This window comes from Carassius carassius, chromosome 28 (genome assembly GCF_963082965.1).
Source record: "Carassius carassius chromosome 28, fCarCar2.1, whole genome shotgun sequence".
NCBI lineage: Eukaryota > Metazoa > Chordata > Actinopteri > Cypriniformes > Cyprinidae > Carassius > Carassius carassius.
In genome coordinates, this window is record NC_081782.1 from 15,021,824 (window position 1) to 15,039,815 (window position 17,992).

The following is a 17,992-nucleotide window of genomic DNA, read 5'->3' on the forward strand; positions in this document are numbered from 1 at the left end:
CTCTACTCTAAGGTAGGACCTGCCTCAGAGACCCCTTTCATATGTAGTACTGCCCCCTGGGTCAGTCCATATAAGCATCTCCACATGCCACCTCCCTATGGGTAGGATGTGGTCTCCGTAGCGACCTTTTCCTAAGGCTCGCTTCCCCATTGTCTTGCCAAGCTGTAAGAACAAATAGGGAAGATTTGAAGCAATCTTTCTCTGAAGGTTGAAATCCCTTCCATTAACTTTATGTGGGCGGAACCGCAGCGTGGCCTTCTCCAGCAGCGATGTACTCACCCTTTGGCCTCTTCGGTACCAAGGTCAGTGAATTTGCGCTGGGGCTTTGGGAAGGTTACGACCTTAAGCGTAGCTTTTGTGGCATGCCAGGGCTTGTCGACAATTGCAGCGCCACAGGGTTGTGACGATGTTCAGGTTGTGGCGTTTTCCATAGGACCCCATATGTCGTTCGACATAACTCATAGTGACCGACAGATAGGGAACGTCTCGGTTACGTACGTAACCCTCGTTCCCTGATGGAGGGAACGGAGACGTTATGTCCCCATGCCACAACCTTGAACCGGTCGCTGTTGCCGGGACACGTTCTCGGCTCCTCAGCGTAAAACCTAATGAGTGGATGCACCTGTCGCCCTATTTATACTCGTTGGCACGGGGAGTGGCTCAGGTATGTTAAATCCACTAGCCAATTTTCATTGGCGTTTTCTCTTAAACTCAGAGATAATTGGCCTCCCAAGGGAGACCCCATATCTCGTTCGACATAACGTCTCCGTTCCCTCCATCAGGGAACGAGGGTTACGTACGTAACCGAGACGATCTGCTGTAGTCATGGAGTTCAGCAGCTATTGGAATAGCATTTACACAGCAAATCTCATATTCTAACTCCTTGTCATTTAGAGCTAATGAAAAGGAGCACCGAATGAAGATGTCCTTATTACGGTGTCCATAAAAAAGGGCCTGAGTAACAAAAGTAATAATTCAAATTTATTATCGGATGTTCCACAATTAAACAGCGCTAACCGTCTAATGGAAGGACACAGATGAGTCACAGACTAGCCGAGGACTGACATCACTTGTTATCATGTGACCTTTAACCTTGATACACAGAAGCCGTTCCAGTTCAGCCTTCTAAACGATAGCAGTCAGTGACAATAACATGCGTTTGAATAAATTTAGCATTCTGTATAAACACGCCAGCATTGCATACTTATAAAAAGAGTTCAGGCCACTCAGGCAAACATGGGCACACTGATTTCTGATTTGCAGGGACGGGTCCTGATGTCTTGTACATTGCTGCTTAGATCTTACAGCTCTTCTGGGGTTTTGAAATTCACACAACACAACAACTGAGCCTCAAAGCAAAAGCTGGCACACCATATTGTATGACAAGAGACAAAAACTGTAAATATCAACAAGCTCAAGCAGTGGCAGTGCAAGAATATCTGCTATGTGTGAAATATAAAATCACCACCAATGATAAACGGAATACATATTTGCATAAGCACTTAGATCAAGTGCTTTCTGTGGGCAAAACACTACTCCCTACTGTATGAAGGCAAAATGAGATTGTAAATGTTAACAAAGCTGTGTAATAATGAAGTACATTACTTTTTCCATTTGTACTTGTAGATTGAGGACTAAGCAATATCTGTGGTGCCACACAGCACTGGTGTGTCACTGACGTAATGAGGTTGAGCCTGGGTTAATGTTCCGGTCTGTCTCTGTGTCACTGGAGTAAAGAGTGTGTGAGTCACACACACACACACACACACACACACACACACACAGACTCCAGTCATCCGCACCGGACAAATCAACCTTATTGTTGGCGGTGATCCAAAGCTCCGGAACTATCATCATGCCACCGAGCCCCAGCCATCGCATCTAAAGTCTTTCCCGATGAGGGCTCTCATATGTCAAGGCTCACCAAAAAAAAAAATTCTGCTGGTCATGGTTTAGACTAGTGCTAGTACCTATATTATATATAATATTACTGCTAATTTATGCACAATTGATTTCTAGAAATTCTATTTTTTTTTTTAATATAATTACATTTATGTCTAAAAGAAAGATATTTTCATCACATGCTGTCTTTATACAAAAAGTTATATTAATATAAAATAATTATTAATTAATTAATAATTTACTTGCAATATAAATTTGTCAAACTGAGAAATTTATATTTAGCAATTAGAAAAAATATAATATTTCTTGTTGATGTGTTGATGGCCCAGTCAGTGGATAAGACACATGCCATTGGTGTGAGAGACCCGGGTTCGAATCCACTGTGAGACACCCTGAGCAAGACACTTAAGCCCTAGGTGCTCCAGAGGCATGCGACCTCTGACATATATAGCAATTATAAGTCGTTTTGGATAAAAGTGTTAGCTAAATGAATAATGTAATTTAATGTAGATCTATATATTTTTAAATATTTCTTAGTGATTTTTAGGCTCTTTACACAAAAAGGTACATGCATGCATATTAATTATTAGTTAATTAATTTTAATAATTTTTCAAAATTCAATTTGTGATATCAGATGGCAAATTGTGCAGCAATGTCAATTTGACATATTTTGTACTTTTATTTATATCTATATATTTTGTACATAACATATTTTGTGGTTATTATGAGGTTTTCTTTACAAAATGTTATATTTATCTACATTAATTATGTGTTAATCATTTAAATTCACAATATGAATTTGCAATTCCAGTTGCCACTATTTTTCAGAAAGAATGTTAAATTTAAATGTATATCTTTTTCATAATTATTTTATTTCATTCTATATACTTTAATAGAGTAGTTATTGTGTTTTCTTTATAAATGTTATATGTATATTAATTATTAGATGTTTAAATTTTTTTATACTTTAACTTGCAAAATGAATTCACAAAAATTGTTTGGAATTTAACTCCACAACAGCTCTAATCTCACATGGGGGAAGCCGTGGCATAATGGTTAGAGAGTCGGACTTGCAATCGAAAGGTTGTGAGTTCGAGTCTCGGGCTGGCAGGAATTGTAGTTGGGGGGAGTGCATGTACAGTGCTCTCTCCACCTTCAATACCATGACTTAGGTGCCCTTGAGCAAGGCATCGAACCCCCAACTGCTCCCTGGGCTGCTCTGGGTGTGTGTTCACTGCTGTGTGTGTGCACTTCACATGGGTTAAAAGATGAGCACGAATTCTGAGTATGGGTCACCATACTTGGCTGTATGTCACTTCACTTTGTACTGCAGCATGATCATTTGTTAATGAATTTCAACAACTCACTGCAAAGTGCAATAACGTGGCTGCTGTCTTCATGTACAAACTTCTTGGTCACTGCCTCCTCCATAATCTGCTTCACCTAGACATGGAAAGACACACAATTAGGGAGCGGCAAAGATTGGCAAAAAATTATGACAAGTCAAAATTCTTGGAATCAGGTGCACAAAAACATCTAATTAATTATCACAGCATAACTACAAATGCTTTAATTAGCATTACTGAATTGTTTCCCTTGAAGTGCAAGGAACTGTGTAGAATGAGTCTGTCGTCACATTTTTCTCTTCCAGCTGTCAGTACTACAGCAAATCCCAGACTAATTAATCACAATCCTTGCAGGCGTCTTCATACTGTCTGTAATTTGAAGAACAGCAGAAGGGTAACTGTACCAATGAGAACGAGCAAATCATGGGTATCTGCTGATTATAGGCATGACTTGTGTGAAGTGTGAAAATGTACTCACCCATCCAAGATGTAGATGAGTATGTATCTTTTATCCAAAATGATTTGGAGAAATGTAGCTCACCATTGGATCCTATGCAGTGAATGGGTGCCGCCAGAATGAGAGTCCAAACAGCTGATAAAAACATCACAATAATCCACACCACTTAATGTCTTGCGAAGTAAAAATCTGTGTTTGTAATGGGCAAATACAACATCACTATGCTTTTAATTCTAAACCACTGCTGTTAGCTAAAATAAGAGTCATCTGTCTAATATTGCTTTCTTCAGTAAAAATAAATAAATAATCTTGTCTGGATCAGGAGAGAAATATGCACTGATCAAGCACCGTTTGTGAAAAGTGAACAGTCCAAAATTGTCAATGAATTTTGATACGAGAGGACAGACATTTTTCACTGGAGGAAGCATTGTTATGGATTATGTATTTATATTTTGGTCTAAAGTTTAAAGTAAAAATGTCTAATGATCTATTTGTTTCATACAAAGACTTACAAAACATGCAGATTTTCACAAAACATTAACTGATGGACTGGAGTGGTGTGGATTACTGCAATGTATTTATCAGCTGTTTGGACTCTCATTCTGACGGCACCCATTCACTGCAGAGGATCTATTGGTGAGCAAGTTATGTAATGCTAAATTCCCCCAAATATGCTCTTATAAAGAAACAAACTTCTCTACATCTTGGATTACCTAAAGGTGGGTACATTTTCAGGAACATTTCATTTTGGGCGTGCTATTTTTTTTTTAAAGGCTGATATTAAATATTTGCTGTTGTTCTTGGGATGGTACGAAAAAACAGTAATAGTTAAAATAGTTTTTAAACCAGTTCACTAACAGCAGCCTGTTGCATTGTATAACATGTCTCGAAAGACATGAGAATGGTTGGACGCTTCGAATAGTGCAAATGCTTCACATAGAGACATAGCTGACAGCAGTAACAATGGGATTAATGAAGTCATCACTAAAGGTTTTTTACAGCTGAAATAAGGGGCACACACACACACACACACACACACACACCACATGTGGAGAGATATCTTCACAATATGCTCAGTTAATACACCATCTAACATCTGAAAATACAGAGAGCTCTGCCATCCATATAGTGAACACCTACAAAGACAGACTCAATCACATGCACAGCTATAAAAAGAAAAACTTATGAAGCAGACTGCAATTCAAAATCTAAGCTCTTGAGTGAAAATCTGACAAAAAAAATGGGGTATGCAGTTCTGCAGACACAAAAATATGTCATAAATATTAAATAGATCATTGCAAAATGGTGTGATGTTGCTCAATGCAGCCAATAAATATTGATGGGGAAAAAGCAGAGAACAAGAAAATGAAACTATGTTGTTTTGCTCTTGTGGGAGCCATTTGTGACGACCCCTGCTTCATGCAGCTGTATTAATCGTCCACTTAACAATTTAACTTCTTAGGTAGCTGCTGATGCTTTCAGTTCCTAGGCAACCAGGAGGCGGCTGACTGCAGCTTAAAGTGACAGAGACCTGGGATGTTACACAAAGAAAGTCAATGGAGGAATAAAAATCTAATCCTGTGTCTATTGCAGGACTGTTATTACCTGTATGCACTGTAAATATTCATTCAGATTCTGTATTTCCTAACTATACAAATGATGCCTAAAATTGCTGAAAACCAAAAAAGTGAGGTCTTTTGTAGAGATATGTAGGCTTATTTCATTTTATATATCAAATGTCTTACTGGTTCCCATAGACATATTAATGTGGAATGACCTGCAGGACAAGCTCTACTAAACAGTGGAAATCAATGTTACTCTACGTTAACTAAAGAGTACATGATATCTCTGTGGAGGAAGTGTCTCATTTTAGAGGTAAAAATAGGTGATGCACAAATGATGCACAAAAGTTCTTTAAAACTTGATGAATGAGATGATGTTAAAAATTGATTTTTTTTTATTAACTCAGGCCACTGAGCCACCTGAGGACAGATACCTTAAGATTTGTATTATCACATCCATGATATTAGACATGCCCTTAACTATCATGAGAAATGATGTCTGCCAGGACTGTGCATTAAGTTCATCCGATATGTGGACAGTCTGTTCTGACACGAGACATGCCGGGACCAATTTAGAACATCTATTCTTTGCAGAAATTCATTCAAGATTTCTATTATTCATGAGGGCTGGATTTAAAACTAGCATTCCCTGCACTGTGGGGGGAAAGATAAGAATTAATTACACTGATATAAAAGAATGTAACAGCTTCTCCCACTGTACACTTCCTGGAATGAATACATTTGAAACTCTGTGAATGTGAAGTCTTATCAAATAATTATTACAAAATACGCTCAAGAACAGTTCATTCATATTCATCTCAAGACTACTTATTTTGATTTAGCATAAAATGGTCAGCACCGAATTTTAAATATATGGATTTAGGTTTGTAATATATTCTTTTTAGGTTAAAATAATACCTGGGATGAATCTGTTTTCCATTACAAGACTCTCTTGAAAAGCTTAATCTGATTGGTCGATCACAACATTGAGTGGGCTAATATATTTATCTTATACTAACTAAACTAGATATTTCTGCTGCACTGTCCAAAAGTAAACGTTTTTGAATTGTTTTCTAAACTTAATTGGACTCTTATTCTTAGAGGAAGATTTATACACTCATTTAGATGTAAATTAATACTTTCAAATTAATGTCATGTTTTTATTCATTTTTAAGCAACAAAGTAAGTGCAATAGAAAATATATTTAATTACACTTCATGTACATTATCGTTTACTTGACTTAACTTAGTCATATTAAACAGTTTTTAATAATTAGTTTGAAACCAGTTCAACCTATAGTGTGTGAACCAATAATGGCCAGACTGGTCTTAGCCTATATAATGAAGATATGAATTTGACTGTGTGATAACCCCCTAACATTAAACTTATTTGATCATTGATATTAACGTGTAACTGAAAAATAGGTTAATCTTGCATTTCACATGAGAAAGTTTCTCTGCATGTGATAAAAAAAAAGAATAAACCCAGATGAAAACAGGTAACATGCAGAGCAATCAATGCAACGATCTCTTCTAATCTAGTCAAATAATAAAGTAGCGCGCTTTCTCTTACAGTCGTGTTATAAATAAACCTCGCGTGCTCTGAACGCTCAGCTCCTCAAGTGTCTGTCAACGGAAATTCGATGTCAACTCGTTTTTGTTTACTTTGCAATAGGCTAGTAGCATATTCGACAGTAAAAACGTACTCGGTTTAGACTGTATTAAGCCTTTTGCAGAAGGCAGAATCTATTGATCATCAAAGAAACCATTGATTGAATCGTATTCCATAGCTACATTAAGTTAAAAGCGGATGAGGAAAGAAATAGCCGATCTCTCCAGCGCTACAGGTGAAAGGGTTTGAATGTGAAACTATAAGAAATGTAATAGCCTACCTGAGCACTCGTTATACATTAATCCATCACTGTACGTAAGGCATCAGCGCATCGGAAACTTATATGCATGCACTAAATCAGAAACAAAGCATGCATGCGAGCTGATCGTGCACGCATGTTTTAGGATTCAATCAAAAATAAGACAAGTAATAAATGAATAGCACCCACTTCTCTTTTGACGTTCCACAGTAATTTCTCTTTAAATTCTTCATCTGTAGTCGAACCCATTGTCCCTGACTGTTAAACAACCCAAGTGCAGCATAAACTGGCTGGAGACATAAATCTGAACGGCTCGCCTGCCTTTACTCCCAGTATTTTTAATTTTCTTCACCCTTCCTTCCTTTTCACATAAAAGTGTGCACTGACAGCTGAGCCTTGACGCATATAAGCACTGACGAAGCGCATCGTGAAGCCATCTTCGGTTCCTTTATGACGCAATCACCCTGGCCCCGCCCCCTTGGCATTGTTGATCAATGGGACAAATCTCTTCACGCGCCGTACGCAGTTTATTTTTAGCACCCCTCCACATTTGACTGCTCAGATGGAGGCGCCTGTGGTGGTTCAAAGAGATTCAGAGAAATTTAGCATTACATCACTTGCTGATCAATGGATCCTCTGCAGTGAATGGGTGCCGTCAGAATGAGAGTCCAAATACCTGCTAAAAACACCACAATAATCCACAAGTAATCCATGAGACTCCTGTGCATCAAGTAGTGTCTTGTGAAATAAAAAGCTATTTGTTTTAAGGAAACAATTCCATCATTAATGCATTTTAACCACATCCATAATGCATAATATCACTTCTTACAACATATTTGTTGAGAACAGTTTTTGATCTGCACAAATTTCTCCCCTGATCCAGCTGAGACGACTTTTTCACTGAAGAAAGCAATATTATGATAAAGGACTCATATTTTAGGTAAAAAAAGTTTACAAACTTAAAATAGAAACAAACTGAATATTTAAACATGCAAAGAAACAGCTTTTCACTTTACAAGAAATTAATTAATGGACCTGAGTGGTGTGGATTACTTGTGAATTATTGTGACGTTTTTATCAGCTGTTTGGACTTTCATTCTGACGGCACCCATTCACCGCAGAGGAATTTGTGAGCAAGTGATATAACATTTTCCAAATCTGTTCCTATGCAGAAACAAACTCATCTACATCTTGAGTGGCCTGAAGATGATACATGTTTTCATTTCTTTTAATAGCTACTGTTAAAGTTACTAGGTAAAAATGAAATACATTTAATTCAAATAAAAGCACACGAAAGATGATACTTTTAAAAATACCTTCTTCCTTTTTTTTTTATCATACATTGACAGTCAAAGAGGTCCAAAGTTGTTTTGGACCATACAAACTTTAAATGTATTGGCAAATAAACCTGAATTGTTGTAAAGATTTTTCATTTTTAGGTGAACTACCCTTTAAGTTTAAGAAAATATTTTGTGAGTGTTAAATAACCACAGCAGGAAACTTTTAGATCACATTCATTCATTCATTAAGTATTAAAAGCACATTTCTTTTCATCTTACTAGACAAAAATCAAACACTACAACCTGATTTTTCTAAATACAACACCCCAAATCCATATACATGATTTCTTTTTTCATAAAATCACAGTACTTGAAGATTAATGTAGGCATAAGGCCGGACTGTAATGGAGTATATGATCCTGTACAGTTAGCGGAAACAGAGTGATGTACTTGGCAAATGTTATCAAAACATTCTATGATTAGGTTAGTAACTACTGTTTAAAACATAGTGGTTTCCTAAAAAACAACAAAATAATGAGGTAAATAAATTAAAATATAGGAACTAATGCTAATTCATAATCAACTTTTTGTTACGTTCACATTAAAAGTTCAAACCGCATTTCATCCAAACATTGATTGTCAAGTCACCTACTAAAAAAAAAAAAAAAAAAAAAAAGACAAAGCAGCAATCTGTTCAGGCAACAAACTACAAAGTGGTTAAATGGTGCTGGTAGTTTAGTGTTCTCTACAGTCAATGTGAAAACAGAGGCACTAGTTGAAAAGATACATATAAAATGTCTTAAATTCACATTTAAGCTAATGTCCAAGTGGTCTGTCGTCATAAGTACTGTATCTTTTAATGTGGATTCGCCGCACGCGCTCCCTCAGCTCCACGGCCTCCTCCTCTTCACTGTGTGTGCAACAATTGTTCCGTCTGCGGGTGGCCTCCAACAGAGAGTAATCTGGGACTGGGAGAGTCTCATAAAGCAGGGCATTTAGCGTCTCCTCGTAGATCCGTGCTTCTGGAAACTCAACCTGAGCGCATTACGAGAGTTCTTCTTTGACACGTTCAAACAGTGCCTATAGAAATACCTTTTCAAACACCACTTACCTTTGTCTGCTTCTTCTCAGTAGCATAAACGATGGACGTGCAACAGACTTCTGCTAGCTTACGGCTCTGTCCGTAAAAGGACCAGCAGCAGATCTCGTCTCCGATGACATCTTTAATGAAGAGCACACGGCTGCTGTAACTCAGAGACAGCTTCTCAAACAGCTCGATATTCTTGAGTAGGTTGTCATCCGAGTTGCTTTTGAGGAAGATAAATCCCAATCACAAAGACAATAAGAACACTAGAAGGGAGAACTCAAATTCTCAAAAAGGTCAATCATGTTTAAGGTTAAAGCACTGGTATTTACCTTGTATAGGAATATTTGTTGTTCCCTCGGTTGTAAAGCAGTTTTACAACAGGCTATAAGTGGAAAAATAATAATGGGGAAAGGCATTCAGAGTTGCAGATGATTTTGTTTTATATGTGAACATGAAACAAACCCCGAAAAACAGAATATTTGCACTCCATGAAAGTCTCACCCTTACGCAGCCTTGTATCAGCCTCTCTTCCTCTTTAGGAGATGTTATGACAGGGATAACACACAAAGCCTTTTCTTCATTAGCCTACCAACAAACAAACAAATAAATGGAACGATCTCACAAACCTGACAAGTGTCACGGAGCGCGCGCCTTCACCTCTCTCCGGTCTCATGCGCTCCTTGTCACCTGAGTTCTAGGACTGCAATTCCCATCCTTCCCTTCTGCTATCATTAGTTTCCAGCCCTGTCTGGTTTTCTCATCAGCATCATCATATCCAGCTGTTAATCATTATCCCCCCTTTATCTGGACTGCCTGGTTCTGTGTTTCTCTGTGAAGTGTTGTTTTACCACGCTGCATGTTGCTTCGTGCTACCTTAGTGTTTTATGCTCTGTGCATCCTTGGTTTGATACCTGCTTCAATAAAGTCCTGCAGATGGATCCGACTGCCTCTACTTCGTCATTACAACAAGAAATATCTGGGTCATATTTCACCCCAAAATTATTATTACTGTTGTCATTATTATTATAATTATTATATTTTTTAGACATTAAAAAATTAGGTTTTCATTTAGGAGCATTTAAATAGTTTGCATTATTGTTTAACATACACTAAATTTCAAAGGTCTGCATTTAGTAAGATGTTACTCAAAGAAGTTAATACTTTTATTAAGCAAACTTGGGCATCATGTTTACAATTTTTTTTTTTTTTTTTACAAGTGACAGTTAAGACTTTAATAAATGTTACGAAATATTTCTATTTCAAATCAATGTAGTTTTTAAGCTTTCTATTCATCAAAAAATCCTAAAGAAATGCCTTAATTAAAATAATCCTATATTAGAAGCAGTAAACCACTTCTACCCAGATGTATTTAAAAATGAAAATAATATACATTTTGTTTTCCATATTACAGTAACAAGAATCATAGAATCGTAGAATTATGGGAAGCCTTGGCCTAATGGTTAGAGAGTCGGACTTGCAATCGAAGGATTGTGAGTTCGAGTCTCGGGCCGGCAGGAATTGTGGGTGGGGGAAGTGCATGTACAGTTCTCTCTCCACCTTCAATACCATGACTTAGGTGCCCTTGAGCAAGGCATTGAACCCCCAACTGCTCCCCGGGCGCCGCAGCATAAATGGCTGCCCACTGCTCCGGGTGTGTGTTCACAGTGTGTGTGTGTGTGTTCACTGCTCTGTGTGTGTACACTTCGGATGGGTTAAATGCAGAGCACGAATTCTGAGTATGGGTCACCATACTTGGCCGAATGTCACGTCACTTTCACTTTTTCACTTTCATCATATTTGCATTACAACAATACGAATATGTAGGAGATACATTCTTGCTTTAAAATGGCACAATTTTAAATATCTAATGTCTTTCTTTTAATTTTGGAATGAAATAGAACCTGAATATTTTCATGAAAATCACACAAAAACAAGACTAATCAGGAAAGCCTCCACCAACCTGCAGGGCTCTCTGGCACAAGTCTATCAATCCCTGGATCTGGTAATACTTGGCTTCTGCTAGGAGCTCCATGGTACCCTTTCTGCTCTTGGGCAAGGTCACAAATCCATCACGGAGATAGCTGAGAATCGAACCAAAGTGTTTCCCACAGCGATCTATTAGGATCCAACCTTTAAAAAAAAAAAAAAAAAAAAAGTAGAATTCACATAACATCAGGACTGCATACCCAAGCTAAACTGGTTACATCATATCTCGGCACTGTCTAAATAACTCACCTTCCTTATCAGTGAGTACCTCCATCTTGCCGCTGAACATGGATCTCAGGAGGGTGTCCTGTCGGGTGAGCACCCGCAGCGTGGTATAATAAGGATTTCCGCCAACATTGAGCTGCACGTACTTGTTGCCGGTGACACCGCGGTAAGTGCAGGTGTCAGCCTTGGGGCAGGCCACTGAAGAGTTTGACACAATGGGCCCGATTTGCGGTTGAAGCTGGTGCAGGCAGCTCTCTCCTGACATGTCCCGCTGTAGGTAGATAACCACCCTGCACACGATCGGTCTGATTTCCCCCGCCGTGGTGAAATGCTGCTGGGCAGGCTGCCAGTGACGCAAAACCTACATGCTACACATCACATAAATATATATATATATATATATATATATGATAACAGCAAATATGACCTTGTACTATAAAGACTGAAAGTGTCTAGCAATCTAAAGTGTGAAATATTGAATTTATATTTATGTATATCTTGTTTTTTAATACATTAACGTACCTTTTTCTGTTGATGAATTGCTACTAGACTAGAAACTTTATACTTGTGTTTACAAAACGTGTCTGGCTAATATAAGGACGCAAAAAGCACAATGACAAAGCATTTTTGGACTGCGTTTATGTTTAATGCTAAACTAGAACTAGCTTAGCTGGTTTATTTCAAAATAGTTATATATTAAGGTAAGTTTGTCGAAATGAAGAAACTTTTCCAAGCTATAAACTCACCCACTGTTGTTCAGTAACTCGTGGGCGTTCAACTGAACACGAAGACTTGATCAGTTCGACAGTTTTACCATAGTTGATAACAAGGAAAACAAATGGCTCTATCTGAAGATATACAAAAGTAAAAACCACTTTTCACTTCTGCCTTCAGTGATAACAGAACCATGAACAAAACGGTGTTGATTGATCTTCTTCTTTGAAAGCACAACAGCAACAGGTTAAATCATTATAAGGATCGACTGCCACCCAATGGCCAGTGCAGGTATCGTCAGCCTAGCCAAACCCTTTTAAAACGCTTTACTTTGTAAAATATCTTTCAGAAATAACATTGACAAACAATACGACGTTAAATCGAGTTTCTCAGTTATCTAGCTTACATTTTTATCCATTCCATGTCCTGAAATCATGTTTAGCCTATTAAGGATCTATAACAGGCTTTTCCCACGTGTAATAACTTTAACTAAAAACATTATCCAACATTATTACTTGATATTTGTACTTTCTATTTTTTTCTTATTTTTATTTTTTTTGTTTGAAATGTTGTACAGACCTTCTTCATGTTTTGTTCAATATTATATTTTATTCATTTTATACAATAAATATTCAATAATTTTTTGTATCATTCATGTATTCCTAAAACACAGATTTGGCATTTCTTTCTTTCTTTCTTTCTTTCTTTCTTTCTTTCTTTCTTTCTTTCTTTCTTTCTTTCTTTCTTTCTTTCTTTCTTTCTTAATTTCTTTCTTTTCTTTTAAACGCCATACCAGCTTCTAAGGCTATATTCATGGCGAGAATAAAGTGCAATCAATCAAAGGGGTTTGACATTTCAAAATACTAATTCAATTTACAAGTATAAAGTACTTTTATTATGAAATGTATGCCCATATCACAGTGAATCTTCTAGATATGTCGATATTTAATGTGTATATCTCCATAGGATGCCATATTTGTATCATTATTATATATGTTAGTCATTATACAGTATCTGTTATTATTATTAAACCAAGCATTGCTTTTAAGATATTTGTAGTTAAAATACCGGGGACTTTTGACAGCTTTTGACGGTGAACGTGACGACATTCCAAGACCAGCCTTCGCGTTGCAGTTCCTGGATCCGATTGGCTCTCTGTGCCTGCCAATCACAACATTCGCAACCAATCAACCTCGTTTGTCCTTTCCACTCGCGCTCAGTGCACTAGCTGCATCATATTCAAGATGTCGGCGGTGTCTGTGTATCCCATGTGTGTCTGGGCAAGCCGGGGCCTCCTCAGACTGAGGCAGGGGGCCAGAGGCTTCACAGCCCCCGCGGCGCTGGATGTTGTCAGGTCTCTCTCCACTGACACATCCAGTAGTAGTGCCACAGGAGGACTGGCCCAGGCAATCCTGCAGGAGAGGCTTCAGCAGCAGCAGAAGAGCCAGGTGAGCAGTTATGACCGCCTGACATTCCTGCATGACAGGGTATTAGACAGCCAATTATTTAAAAAAATATGTGCATTCACATGTTAGTACCTTGGCGTTGAGTGTATTGATGAATAAATGACCCCAATTTGTCAAATGGTTAGGTCTGGTTAGTAAAGGTTGACAGGTGGTGGTTTGAATAAAGTCAGGCATTAGTTATGTATGACAGAGCAGTAACATTAATTACATTTTCACATCATCAGTAGAAATCACTACATGTAATAACATTTACTCTCGAATATGTAGCATAAATGAAGGCACAGGACAGAGCGGTATCACAAATGCTAGTTCTATGAGTTTCTGTAAACCTGCCATATGAAATAATAATCTGTTACCTAATATGGCAGTGTATTTACTCTGTAAAGGAAAAAAATCTAAAAAGTACATGTGTTTTGCATCATATTTGATACATCACATCAGTGTTTTATGGTTGTCATGATGACAGCTCCTCATATTAGAAACAGAAAATAGTATTCATACTAGCTGCTGTGTAACGTGATATTTTATTCTTTTTTGAGTTTAGTCAGTTAATGCTCAGGATCCCAGGCAAATGTAAAGCAGGATGCTTTTGACACATCGTTCACAGGGCCAGCTTCCTCCAGAGGGTGATGACTCTGGTGACAAGAAAAATGAACAGGGTGAGGACAAGAAACAGAAAGAGAACAGCGCATATGCTAAGAAGATGGCCCTTCGGTTAGCAGGATTTTTGGGACTTGGAAGCACAGTAGGCATTGTCTACATATTCGGTGAGTTTGTCTGATGCTTTCTTACGCTAAGGGTGGGCACCAATGGATTGGAATATTACAAGTTTGAAGATATTTTTCAAACATCGTTGGATTGTTTTAACCTTTTTTGACTGGCATGTTCATAACATTTCTCATAGCATTCATACAATTTTTAACTGCCATTGTTGGATGATTGGATTAGTCTTTGGATTGTTCTGAATTATCAGGAGAATTTTTGGATGTCACTGGTTACTGTATTTTGTGTGTATATATATATATATATATATATATATATATATATATATATATATATATAAACACACATCATATATTTGACCCTGGAGCATAAAACTTAAGTCTTAAGTCGCTGGTGTATATTTGTAGAAATAGGGAAAAATATATTGTATGGGTCAAAATTATAGATTTTTCTTTTATGCCAAAAATCATTAAGACATAGAGTAAAGATCATGTTCCATGAAGATGTTTTGTAAATGTCCTACTGTAAATATATCAAAACTAAATTTTTGATGCATTGCATTGATAAGAACTTTTAAATTTTCTCAATATTTCGATTTTTTTTTGCACCATCAGATTCCAGATTTTCAAATAGTTGCATCTCGGCCAAATATTGTTCTATCTTAGCAAACCATACGTCAATGTAATCAGCATACATCATCTTTTCAGAAAAATGTACCCTTATGACTGGTTTAGTGGTCCAGGGTCACATATGTGCTACTCTCGTGATTTATTTTATTGTAAAAATATTCCATTTTTGTATTGGAGGATTACGTTGCGTTAATGGTAAATATTTATTTAACCTGCATATTTACTATTATTTATTTTATTTATGTGTTTTTACAGCTTACTAATAATTTAACATGTTTTTGCATGCAAGTTCAAATTATTATTTTATATCATTTTACATATACAATTAGTATTAAAAATATAAAAACACAATATTAATAAAATACAAAATTATTTATGTAATATGTATTTACCCAGTAAAATTTTATAAATATTAAATAACACACACACACACATATATGTATGTATATATATATATATAAAACTGCCTCCTTTTTTTTTAAAACATCACCGCATACCACTGATTTATATTATATTATTATTATTTTTTTTTTTGCACAAACTCTGTTTAAAATCATGACTCAAATAATGAATTTTTCTGGTCTGTAGGAAGCAGTTCTGTGGATGAACAAGGAAATAAGGTAAGCATGAACTCTCATAAAGTCAGGTTTTAAGACTTAATAGTTATTTTTGCCAAGGAATCTTTAAACTGTAGTTCAACGTATGTATGGAACTCATCCATACATCTTTTATAAATATGAGCTAAGAATTTCACCACCTTCTCAAGAAAGAGAAAAAAGTTAATGCCACATTAGCTGAGCAGATTTACTTAGCAGTTTAAATGTATCTTAATGGTGATAGTTAATGCCAAAACACTTCTCAGCTGTCCATCTTTACCCTCCATTTTATTCTTATATGGTAATTTTAACAAGCTCTAAGCCACACTATTGCCCATGGCACACTTTCTCAGTCGCCTGGCAGACAGTTCAATCAGATATCGGTGTGAAGACACTTCCTTTCTTCAGCGAGCAGACTTCTAGCACCTCTCGAGGTGGCCCACTTCAAACGACTCGCTTTACAAAGACAGTCTCACAGGAGACCGGAGTGAAATGTGCTTTGATTGCTGGTGTTGCATTTTATACCTGTACTACTGTAATTGTAGCTTGACCATGATGTTGTGACAAGAACCGTTTGTTTGTTTCAAATTCTCAATGTCATAGTCAATTATTATTGTATATTGATTTATTGTAGCATCTTCACCCAAAATTGAACATTGTGTGATTATGTACTGACTTTCTATTCCAAACTTAAGGTGTTAAAGGTATAAATGAGCATTTAAGCTTCTTTGTCTTATAAAAGTTCAAATTAGCAAGGTCTTGTAACCCACCTTTAAAGAGGCACACTTCACAGGGAGATGCCAAACAGACCTAGTCTGGAGGCATGTGCCGGAGGTGGGAATTCAGGAAGGTGGTCACTTTCAAGAGCACACCTCCACCTTTGACGTCCTGTTTTGTTACCTGCTTAAGTTAGAGCTGACTTGTAAGGGCACACTTCACAGGTCCGTGTGATCTCAGGGGAGTTCAGAGGGCCGTTGGTGCCTGATTGCACACCTCGTCCTTTATATTGGTTGAGTTTTACCGTTCTCAGCTCTTGTGATCTTATTGTGAGCATGAGACCTTTATCCTGTTCCCGTACTGTAAATATTTCTCAGAGACTGGCTTTAATGATCGATCTAACACACTTTTTTATCTTCCTGTAAATTAAAAGAAGGGAGGACAAGAAAAAACATTCTAGCAGAAAAAGCTGTACATTTATATACATTACCATTCAAATGCCTTGGGTCAGAAGGTCTTTTATGCTCATTTATTTTATAAAAAAATATTGCAATTTTGTGAAATATTTAGGAGGTGACCCCAAATAGTTAAAGATTTGATGTTTTGATTGGAGGAGCCTGATTCGACTCTCAATCTCACAGCCGAATATTCGCAGATGTGTTATGATCAAGCCATTTTGACTGTATGGGGTGCTCATTGTCTGATTTCACAGAGAACTACTGGTTTTCTGCCAATAAGTTACTATACAGCCTATTATGATAATGCTGTAAATACGAATCTGAAAAGAAAGAAGATTTTAAGTATTTTTTTTTAAAGTGCATGAATATGTCCAAGGAACACATGTTAGGTAAAAAATGTTAGTCTGAATGCACTGTAAGTCGCTTAACAAGACTGACACAGGTAGAGTGAAAGATTTTTTTCGATCAGGTAAAGGGTACAGAGTATGTGTGTGGAGCATCAACAATTTCCCCTCCGCGCTCTGAGCATTTAATAATCACTCTGCTCCGGGATCACCATTTCCCGCTCCACTCCACGCTCGCTGATATCTGAAACACTGAAGTCTGAAGTAATTCAGTATGTTTGAAATACCACAGTTCAACTTCTGTTCATAACGTATTAACGTTTAACGTATATATATATATATATATATATATATATATATATATATATATATATATATATATATATAAATTCAAAGTGGCTAATTGGAACACAAGTGTGCAAAGTTTTTTACTACTACATGACAAGCTAATAACATGTCAGCATTAAAAGGTATGATTGCTGCTTTTTACAGTGCAAATTTAGTTTCTAATTAAACGTTTTTTTTATTTTACATACGGATCGATGCATTTCTTACATATTTCTGCTCATTCGATATCAGATACAGATGAAGTAGCACTGTAATATTACATTTGTTTGAATGCATTATTG

The 17,992-nt window shown here is 36.9% G+C and overlaps 3 protein-coding genes across 5 annotated transcripts in view; 1 reads left to right on the plus strand and 2 right to left on the minus strand.

The window, feature by feature from the left end:
- Positions 1–7,579, minus strand: part of LOC132108053 (small G protein signaling modulator 2-like) — a 48,752-nt gene extending 41,173 nt beyond the window's left edge. For all 3 annotated transcript variants that reach the window (XM_059514522.1, XM_059514521.1, XM_059514519.1), the window contains exons 1-2: positions 7,328–7,579; positions 3,271–3,346 (exon numbers count right to left, since the gene is read on the minus strand). In XM_059514522.1, coding sequence (XP_059370505.1) covers positions 3,271–3,346; positions 7,328–7,387 — 136 coding nt within the window. In that variant the 5' untranslated portion in view covers positions 7,388–7,579. The remainder of the gene's footprint in view (positions 1–3,270; positions 3,347–7,327) is intronic.
- Positions 7,580–8,639: 1,060 nt separating this feature from the next.
- Positions 8,640–12,641, minus strand: tnfaip1 (tumor necrosis factor, alpha-induced protein 1 (endothelial)). The gene is made up of 7 exons (XM_059514523.1): positions 12,463–12,641; positions 11,741–12,084; positions 11,466–11,635; positions 10,007–10,090; positions 9,835–9,887; positions 9,530–9,725; positions 8,640–9,453 (listed from the first exon to the last, which is right to left on the minus strand). Exons 2-7 carry the CDS (start codon positions 11,979–11,981, stop codon positions 9,235–9,237), a joined length of 963 nt encoding a protein of 320 aa, XP_059370506.1. The 5' UTR covers positions 11,982–12,084; positions 12,463–12,641; the 3' UTR covers positions 8,640–9,234.
- A 993-nt stretch (positions 12,642–13,634) lies between these two features.
- LOC132108055 (mitochondrial import inner membrane translocase subunit TIM50-like) overlaps positions 13,635–17,992 on the plus strand; it is a 31,383-nt gene continuing 27,025 nt past the window's right edge. The window contains exons 1-3 of the mRNA XM_059514524.1: positions 13,635–13,878; positions 14,510–14,663; positions 15,837–15,868. Of these exons, the coding sequence (XP_059370507.1) occupies positions 13,675–13,878; positions 14,510–14,663; positions 15,837–15,868 (390 nt within the window). The 5' untranslated portion in view covers positions 13,635–13,674. The remainder of the gene's footprint in view (positions 13,879–14,509; positions 14,664–15,836; positions 15,869–17,992) is intronic.

Excerpts from the sequence above, each read along its gene's own strand:
- tnfaip1 (XM_059514523.1), bottom strand. The coding sequence starts at position 11,981 with ATGTCAGGAGAGAGCTGCCTGCACCAGCTTCAACCGCAAATCGGGCCC. Across the intron at positions 11,636-11,740 it reads GGTACTCACTGATAAGGAAG|GTTGGATCCTAATAGATCGC; the intron begins GTGAGTTATTTA and ends TTTTTTTTAAAG. Across the intron at positions 10,091-11,465 it reads TGTGCCAGAGAGCCCTGCAG|GCTAATGAAGAAAAGGCTTT; the intron begins GTTGGTGGAGGC and ends GTTTGTTGGTAG.